Genomic DNA, 9,893 nt, shown 5'->3' with positions numbered 1-9,893 from the left:
AGTCATTTTAGTTAGTAGTGTGCTTAGATCAAGTACAATTTCCAAAAGTACAATATCCAAAGAAATATCATCCACATTACATTAATGTAGCATAGAGGTATGCCAACCATGCTCTCCATTGTGCATATTTTGAATGCAAAAAACTTCACCTTACATACGTCGCTCTCTCAAAAGTGCATTTAAATTTGAAACAAATGTAAATGTTACATTTAAATGTACGACTAAGCTAAAAAATATCAATACTATTTCATCAGAATATATAGTCAGTTGATATGTGACAAAATCACTGGTATTTTGTAGCTCACCGTTTTAATATTCCAATGAAACCGTCTTCATTAAAGTAGCACAGTGTATCCGCAATAAAACCTATGTGGGCCGTATCGACCCGATAGAACTGGTTTTCGACCGAATTGACTATAAATTTTACTGAACCCGCATTTGCATTTCTTTGTTCTAGCCATTTCTCGTGGGAAGATTATACATTCAAGATTTCTTCTCCAATACTTTCTGACCACAGGCAAATTGGTGTAGGATATCCGTGGAATAATTATCGATAACACAAAAGTATGGCTTCACTAATCTGTGTACATGCGTACCAGAAAACGGGCAAAATCCAGATTGTGGAGATTCTTGTTCTTTGTTTTAAACGTTCTTTTGAACTTTGAAAGTTAGAATTTTTAAAAGGCAAGTATACGCGCAAACTAATGTAGTTTTATAGGAACGTATAAAATGGAAAGAATACCTGGGATTGAAAGTGTATGGTAGTTTAACCGCAATACACCGAACAGTACCTATTTTCGATAGCTGAGAAAGAGTGTTATCTGGTTTCGGATAACTTTAATCTGTCGCAATTTAAGCATCACTCTTTTTTTTTTTTAAATTGCGGAAAACCTGCTGTCACACAACTTGTATATGACTTATGTAAATGAAACAATCAAATTAGCATCATGACTTTAGTAATTATATTTTTCCACGAATGCTGGCTGATTCGGACCGCGGCCTATTCGGCCCAAATAACGAGCTTCGTTGGCACAAATTATTTTCTGATTTGGCCCAAATGCCATGATTCGGACTGTATGAAATATTTGAAGGAAAAAACAATGGAACGCACATACATGACTTAGTAGATATTACTGTTTTTGCAAGGATGGTAATAGACCAGCAAGTACATATTTTGATCCAACATTACTGGTAGCTACCAGTAATATCGGGGCACCGAGTGGCCGAGTGGTCTAAAGCGCTGTCCGTTAAGGATCACAGCCATCTCACCTCTGTCTGCATGGGTTCGAGTCTCGGATTCAGCCAATGTGGGTATGTGAGAAAGCTTGCCAGTAGCTTCTCGTGGGTCGGTGGTTCTCTCCGGGGTTTTCCTGGGTTCTTCCTCCACCATTAATACTGGCCGCCATGTATAGCCTATCGTGTGCTGAAAAATGGCGTTAAACCCAATAACAACAACAACAACAACAACCAGTAATATCAGAAAGAAAAAGAAAAGACCCCCCACCAAAAAAACAAAACAACAGAGATCTACTTGTTGGTCTTGCATAGTAAGAGAATGTACAGCTTTAAATTTACATCGGATGGTTGATGATTATTTCAAGTTAAATTAGAACAAAATATGAACCATCACAGTTTTTTTACAAAATAACTTTCTATTGTTTCAGTAATTAAAAGATAAAGTCAACTTTTCGTAAATCGGGCCAGTACCCACATTATCAAACAGTAATGCATATAGATTGACCCAATGCATTTTTTGATTTCTCATCCAAGTCATGCTTTTTTCGCATTATATTAACTCCCCAAAATTTGTATAAAGAGTTATTGTATCTCATCTGAATTCAGACAGTCTTTTTAGCAATGTACAATCAGCATACAGCCTTACTATGGTTCAAGTCTTGCAATGGAGAGCAACATGTTTTTTCCCCATTATCAAGCACATTAGATCTGTCAGAAAACGGCAAGATAATTAAATGTCTTGCAGTGGAGAGCAACATGTATTTTCCCCTTTATTAACCACATATGTAAGATCTATAAAAAAATAGCAAGACATTTAAATGTATTCCAGTGTCTCAACCACTTTTTGTCCACATATTAAATTAATGATCAATAAATGTTATATCAAACATTAATTTTTTTTAGGCCTGAAGCAATTCTGACATAATGGAAAATAATACAGGTCTCTAAAATTTATCATTGATTTTAATAGGTCCTGTGACTGTGTGTTGAAAAAAGCAATTTGCTAGTGCATTAAGATACATTGCAGCTTAAGTACAGAAGATACTTCACAAGCAAACTTCCGATTCCTTGAATAATCTGGTCACTATGAAACATACATCCACAATCTAAGACACCAAACTTGCGAAAATACCAGGGGAAAAGACCACAAAATATTGTATGCATTTTAATTAAAATTTGATGTCTCCAGTATCATGAACAGTATCTCTCTCCACCCCCAGAAAAAAGAGGACAATCTCTGATTTAAAAAAAAATTAAAGGAATTCAGTAGGCTGATTTGGGTATGGTCGAGGCAACAATGTAAAATTGCTATGTGTGGTTTTCTTTAGCAGTCAGTGGCAAATCAGCTATAAGACTGTTTACTTACTGTCATTGATTTGAATCATGTTCCCATACATTCTATATTTTTTTAATATTTGAATCATGTTCCCATACATTCTATATTTTTTATATATTTGAATCATATTCCCATACGTTCTATATATTTTTAATATTTGAATCATATTCCCATACATTCTATATATTTTTAATATTTGAATCATATTCCCATACATTCTATATATTTTTAACATTTGAATCATATTCCCATACATTCTATGTATTTTTAATATTTGAATCATGTTCCCATATATTCTATATATTTTTAATAAATTTACTTTGGTTGCTTGTGTAAATTTAAACTTTAAGCACCATCATTTCATGATATCTTAATCAATGTGGACTTTGTGGATGCATTTTAATAATAAAATGTCATAAACAACAATGTCCATTTACTACAATAGTCCAGCTGTGTTGATGGATATTCATTTACTACAATAGTCCAGCTGTGTTGATGTATATTCATTTACTACAATAGTCCAGCTGTATTGATGGATATTCATTTACTACAATAGTCCAGCTGTGTTGATGGATATTCATTTACTACAATAGTCCATGTATATTGATGTCACTGATGTAAATGTAGGCAAGAATGCTGACATCATTGTACATTTGCAACAGTGATTGAGGTGTGTTGATGGATGTCCATTTACAACTGTTGTTCATATGGCCATTTACAACAGGGTCCAGCTGTGCTGTTGGATGTCCATTTACAACAGTGGTTCATATGGCCATTTACAACAGCGTCCAGCTGTGTTGATGGATGTCCATGTACAACAGTGGTTCATGTGTTCATTTATAACAGGGTCCAGCTGTGTTGATGGATGTCCATGTACAACAGTGGTTCATATGGCCATTTACAACAGGGTCCAGCTGTGCTGTTGGATGTCCATTTACAACAGTGGTTCATATGGCCATTTACAACAGGGTCCAGCTGTGTTGATGGATGTCCATGTACAACAGTGGTTCATGTGTTCATTTATAACAGGGTCCAGCTGTGTTGATGGATGTCCATGTACAACAGTGGTTCATATGGCCATTTACAACAGGGTCCAGCTGTGCTGTTGGATGTCCATTTACAACAGTAGTTCATATGGCCATTTACAACAGGGTCTAGCTGTGTTGATGGATGTCCATGTACAACAGTGGTTCATGTGTTCATTTATAACAGGGTCCAGCTGTGTTGATGGATGTCCATGTACAAGAGTGGTTCATACGGCCATTTACAACAGGGTCCAGCTGTGCTGTTGGATGTCCATTTACAACTGTGGTTCATATGGCCATTTACAACAGGGTCCAGCTGTGCTGTTGGATGTCCATGTACAACAGTGGTTCATGTGTTCATTTATAACAGGGTCCAGCTGTGCTGTTGGATGTCCATTAACAACAGGGTCCAGCTGTGCTGTTGGATGGCCATTTACAACAGGGTCCAGCTCTGTTGGATGTCCATGTACAACAGTGGTTCATATGGCCATTTACAGCAGGGTCCAGCTGCGCTGTTGGATGGCCATTAACAACAGGGTCCAGCTGTGCTGTTGGATGGCCATGTACAACAGTGGTTCATATGGCCATTTACAACAGGGTCCAGCAGTGCTGTTGGATGTCCATTTACAACAGTAGTTCATATGGCCATTTACAACAGGGTCCAGCTGTGTTGATGGATGTCCATGTACAACAGTGGTTCATGTGTTCATTTATAACCGGGTCCAGCTGTGCTGTTGGATGTCCATTTACAACAGTGGTTCATATGGTCATTTATAACAGGGTCTAGCTGTGCTGTTGGATGTCCATTTACAACAGGGTCCAGCTGTGCTGTTGGATGTCCATTTACAACAGGGTCCAGCTGTGCTGTTGGATGTCCATTTACAACAGTGTCCAGCTGTGCTGTTGGATGGCCATTTACAACAGGGTCCAGCTGTGCTGTTGGACGGCCATTTACAACAGTGATTGAGCTGTGCTGTTGGATGTCCATGTACAACAGTGGTTTATGTGTTCATTTATAACAGGGTCCAGCTGTGTTGATGGATGTCCATGTACAACAGTGGTTCATGTGTTCATTTATAACAGGGTCCAGTTTTGCTGTTGGATGTCCATGTACAACAGTGGTTCATATGGCCATTTACAACAGGGTCCAGCTGTGCTGTTGGATGTCCATTTACAATTGTGGTTCAGCTGTGTTGCTGTCAAAGTAAACATGATAGAGAATACTGACATCAGTGACCATTTACAACAGTGGTCTAGCTGTATTGATTGATGTCCATTTACACAGTGGTTCAACTGTGCTGATGTCAAAGTTTTAAACATAGTTGCGAATACTGACACCAGTGCCCATTTACAACAATGGTTCAGCTGTGTTGATAGATGTCCATTTACCACAGGGTCCAGCTGTGTTTTGAAATGCCCATTTACAACAGTGGTCGAGCAGTGTTGATAGGTATAAATTAGTTTATTTTTTAAAACCTAATACCCAAATCTCTCTTGATGACTTATACTTTATATTTAATATTTGTTGGCATTGTTTTCATTACTGTCTTGTTCTGAAGTACAAGGTAAATTTCCAATGGCGAAAATGTTTTAAACAGACATTTTTAAGTTTTTTCTACATGGTATATCAGGTCAGAGGTCCATATTTACAGGAATGCAATATTTCATGCCAGAAATTTTCTTTCCATTTATTTAACAGTAGTAGATGTGCAGTTATGCTATATTAACTTCGAAAACCCCACATTTTCTTTGTATAATTGCAGAGTGGTTTGGAATTTTGTTTGGTATTATTGCCGAGTGATTAGACAGCATTATAATGGCATAGTTCCACCCATTCAGTCCCAGAATGCAACATGTCTATATGGTTTGTTTACGTGCCTGATATCATAGGGATCTAGGTCTGTTTCTCTCAGAGACCATACTCTGCTCATTTGAGCAGCTGATTTGGCAAATAGTATTTGATTAATCAATATTATAGAATTTCAGTGTTATTTCGGCTCACTTTGTCAAAAGCTATGTGAGCTTATGATATGGTCCAGAATCCATTATGTAGTATGCATTGTTCATCCAGCCATCCACAGCTGATACATTTTTCTTGGCTATTTTCTACACAATTACTGTAACAGGTAAATAAAATCTTGTAGAAATCTTACTAAAGCAGCAGGTTCTGTCAAATTTGTATTTCAGGTGACCAGTGTTCCAGAAATTTCTTTTTGTAGCAGCCAACAACTGAATCTTTTTTGACTGCTTAAAAAAAAGCCCAGATGCAACAAAAAAACTGGGCTACTTGAGATCAAACTTTGTGGGAATCTTACTTATGACATGTTCTGTTGAAGTTCTGTTGTATGTGGGCTCATTTGCATTCATTTGGCTTCTATTGCAACTAGTTTGATATTTTTGACATTTATCTCAAGCATTATGGAAATGTGAACTGTTACCTGTTTTACCAAAATTTTAGTTTTGGTTGCCTCACAAGCAACAGTTTGGGTTGAATAGCGATTTGATGGAAAACAGGAATTTGATATCCTGACTAGTACTACATGATATCCCGACTAGAACTACATGACATCCCGACTAGTATTACATGATATCTCAACTAGTACTACATGATATCCCGACTAGTACTAAATGACATCCTGACTAGTACTACATGATATCCCGACTAGTACTACATGATATCCTGACTAGTACTACATGATGTCCTGATTAGTACTACATGATATCCCGACTAGTATTACATGATATCTCAACTAGTACTACATGATATCCTGACTAGTACTACATGATATCCCAACTAGTACTACATGATATCCCGACTAGTACTACATGATATCCCAACTAGTACTACATGATATCCTGACTAGTACTACATGATATCCCGACTAGTACTACATGACATGTTTAAACAAAACTTGACATGACTATTTCATGATTATGTGCTGTAAAGATTGAGTTTTTGTTATTATCTCTTTCAACTATTTCACTTTGTTATTAACCTGATGGAAAATGTTTTTTACGTCGATTATGCTTCCACTATTTTTTATGTGTGACTTTCAGTTCATTGTGCAAGGTGAGCAGTCTTGAACCAGCTTTGGCCTCTTGTTAATATTTGTCAGTGATTCAGTGCTTAGTAAACTGAGAATGAAGAGCATGAATATTTTACTGGATATTTGAAAAGAAAAAGCTTTATATTCATATTTTTTATGTATATTGAAACTCTTTGACTACAGGATTTATTTTGTCCATTTTTCAGTTACTACATTATGGTATGAATATCAACATGGAAAGGAATATCGAAACCCCAGCTTTCTTACTGAAAGGTGAAAGTAATGACTTCACTAACAGATGCAAGGATATTTTCAGTAATTTGAAAGCTTATGAAGACAAACATAACGAGTTTGAACAGTCTAGAGCCCAAAGTGATGTAAGTGAAGATCACAAACTTCTGTCACTGGAACCAGATTCCACTGCAACTGAGACAATAATGCCAACATTTAAGACTCCCAAATTGCCCATGAGCAAAGGTTGTCGTCAAGGTGATGAAGAAAAGGACTTGGAAAGTCAGCAAGGAAATAATTGGCATCGGAGAGTTGACACAGAAGAAGGAGCGGGGAGAAAGTACAGCCACCAAGGAAGGTTTAGACGTGGTGGCTGTAAGAGAAAGCCTGATTTTGAAGTTCATCCACATAAATGGACCAGATACTCACTGGAAGATGTTAAGGATGAAGACATGTCCAGCTCTGCCAACAAGAAAGCAGCTCTAGCATTTTTGACCGAAAGAAGGGCACTCCGAGAGGCAGAAAATGCTAGTGAAAAAGTTGACGTGGAAAGCAATGCCTGTTCAAAAGGAGCGTTTACATTTCAAAAAGTGAAAAAGACCTCCACTAGTAGCTGTGAAAAGAATGAGAAGGACTCCTTGAATGAATCTGCTGAAGAGAGTGGGTGTTCTTTGGAGCTTGATGATACAAATGAAAATGACTCAAAACAGCAATCAGACATTGAATCTAAGATGACATTTAAATCAAGAAAACCATCACGTGGCAAATCCATAAGGAGTAGAAGGGTAGAAGAAGATGATGACAATGCTTGAGGTGTGTACATTTGTACAGAGAATACTGAGAGTATTGCATCTTAATTATTCATAGATTTATGTTTATTTCTCCTTAATTATTCATAGATTTATGTTTATTTCTCCTTAATTTAGTATAATTTAGGAATTTTCTGCTGTTAAACTGGTTCATATCCGATATAAGGATTGTAACTGACTCTGTGTTTATTGTGTGTAACATTTTTACAACATAAAGGATGAAAATGGTTAACATTTTATCATTTAAAAAAACTATTTGATCTTTAGGTTAATCCATCTGTATATTTGATATTTAGGTTAATCCAACTGTATATTTGATATTTAGGTTAATCCAACTGTATATTTGATATTTAGGTTAATCCAACTGTATATTTGATATTTAGGTTAATCCAACTGTATATTCTTGGTAGTTAGGTTAATCCATCAGTCTATAAATACGTTGATGCAATCACACTTGACTATTAAGGAGCGGGTGGTGCGTGGTCAAGAATAAAGGAAGGAAGGTAGAGATAGAACAGGCAGGAGAGTAATGATAGGAAAGGCAGAAATAAGTAAGAGTGTCAGTTTGTTTTCATCTCTTCATACTCAGACCAGCTGTATTTTAATAGGTTAATCTAACTTGAACAGAGACGTAATTTTTATTGGACAAAGAACATTTGGCTGTAAAACAAAATTAAATTTGGACTGTTAATATTCATATGTGGTTTTCTTTCTACTGAACATTTCACAAACAACAAATTATTTGTAAATTTGTATAGATTGTTCAGAAATTTGCTTCTTAAGTGTGTGTGTGTGCGTGCGTGTGTATGTGCATGCGCACACATCAGGAATTTACAAATCAACTTTCCTGTCTTCCAGGACAAGCTCAGATTCAGCTCCGGCAAGTTCAAGTTTCAAATTAAATATGCCATAGTGTTCTGTTACTAATTGAAGCCAGTTTTCACAAATAGGGAATAAATCTTGCTATTCTAACTTATCAGTTACATTTTAATGTTTGTACGAATCTGAGATTAACTGACTTTAAGTCCTTAACCTATCCTCGAGCAGTTTGTTAGCTAGCCGAGAATAAAGATTGTTTTGATGCATGTCGCCGCCTTTAGATGAGTAATGCATTAATTGTTAATAATATACCTTGTGGGATTTCATTGACAGGTGTGTTTGGAAATGAAAAGGCACTTGACACTAATGATTAACCACTAGGATTTCATTGACAGGTGTGTTTGGAAATGAAAAGGCACTTGACACTAATGAATAACCACTAGGATTTCATTGACAGGTGTGTTTGGAAATGAAAAGGCACTTGACACTAATGATTAACCACTAGGATTTCATTGACAGATGTGTTTGGAAATGAAAGGCACTTGACACTAATGATTAACCACTAGGATTTCATTGACAGGTGTGTTTGGAAATGAAAGGCACTTGACACTAATGATTAACCACTAGGATTTCATTGACAGATGTGTTTGGAAATGAAAGGCACTTGACACTAATGATTAACCACTATGTTTTCATTATCAATGAACCAAAAATGTAGCACCCACATGTGGTGTTTATGATCTCTTGTTTATGTGGTAATTAACAGGAGACCGATAAGTAAATACTGCCTGGCAAAAACTTAAATGGATTTTAAAAAAGTGTTTTCAATCTCAAAAGAAGCACACGATAGAATGAATCATTAACAGTTTTGTTTTCATTGATGGACTTATTTTGACTTTGTTTTCCTCATTGGTGCATAATTAATTCTGTATGGATCTGAACCTGAATTGGAAAGATAATGAAATGTTATGTATGAAAATATTAAAATTAAATTAATATAGCTCTCTTATTGGTTGTTTAAATTATCTCTCTCTTTCTCTCAAATCTAGCTATTTAAAATCATTTCAACCTGATCTTTTTTGCAGCAAGCTGAATTTTATAGAAAATTTATATATATATATATATATATATATATATATATATATATATATATATATATATATATATAGATAGAAAGAGAGAGAGAATTATAAATATACACCAGATGGAACGGAAAATGCTGTCCCAGGATTCCTATAGAAGAATGCTTGATAATAGTAGGCAGAATTACAATTTTAATACAAATAATACTGTCATACAGGTTAGAGAATTCTTAATTTGTACTCTATGGAGATTCGAACCAGGTTCGTGGGTGAACAGCACCCATTGCCTTGCATGCACACACGAGCCT

General features: G+C 36.0%; 1 protein-coding gene across 3 annotated transcripts; it reads left to right on the top strand.

Annotated features, from left to right (window-relative positions):
• Positions 1-421: 421 nt before the first annotated feature.
• LOC149792435 (uncharacterized) lies at positions 422-9,512 on the top strand. Of its 3 annotated transcripts, XR_016423560.1 has the most exons (3): positions 556-684; positions 6,851-8,836; positions 8,899-9,512. XR_016423560.1 is itself a non-coding variant. In XM_089971004.1 (2 exons), the coding sequence occupies exon 2, from the start codon at positions 6,866-6,868 to the stop codon at positions 7,685-7,687; it is 822 nt and encodes a 273-aa protein (XP_089827130.1). In that variant the 5' UTR covers positions 422-564; positions 6,851-6,865; the 3' UTR covers positions 7,688-9,512. The 3 variants fall into 3 exon arrangements, 2 of the variants coding, with proteins under 2 accessions (XP_089827130.1, XP_089827128.1); XM_089971004.1 differs by having other exon boundaries at positions 422-564; positions 6,851-9,512; XM_089971002.1 differs by having other exon boundaries at positions 6,851-9,512.
• The last annotated feature ends 381 nt before the right edge of the window (positions 9,513-9,893 follow it).

This window comes from Sinohyriopsis cumingii, chromosome 9 (genome assembly GCF_028554795.1).
Source record: "Sinohyriopsis cumingii isolate HCF-2022 chromosome 9, ASM2855479v2, whole genome shotgun sequence".
NCBI classification, from domain to species: Eukaryota; Metazoa; Mollusca; class Bivalvia; order Unionida; family Unionidae; genus Sinohyriopsis; species Sinohyriopsis cumingii.
Note: the sequence above shows the minus strand (reverse complement) of the source record. Positions and strands in the feature narration are given on the sequence as shown.

Bases quoted from the DNA above. Each gene is read 5' to 3' on its own strand.
- LOC149792435 (XM_089971004.1), top strand. From the start codon at position 6,866: ATGAATATCAACATGGAAAGGAATATCGAAACCCCAGCTTTCTTACTG.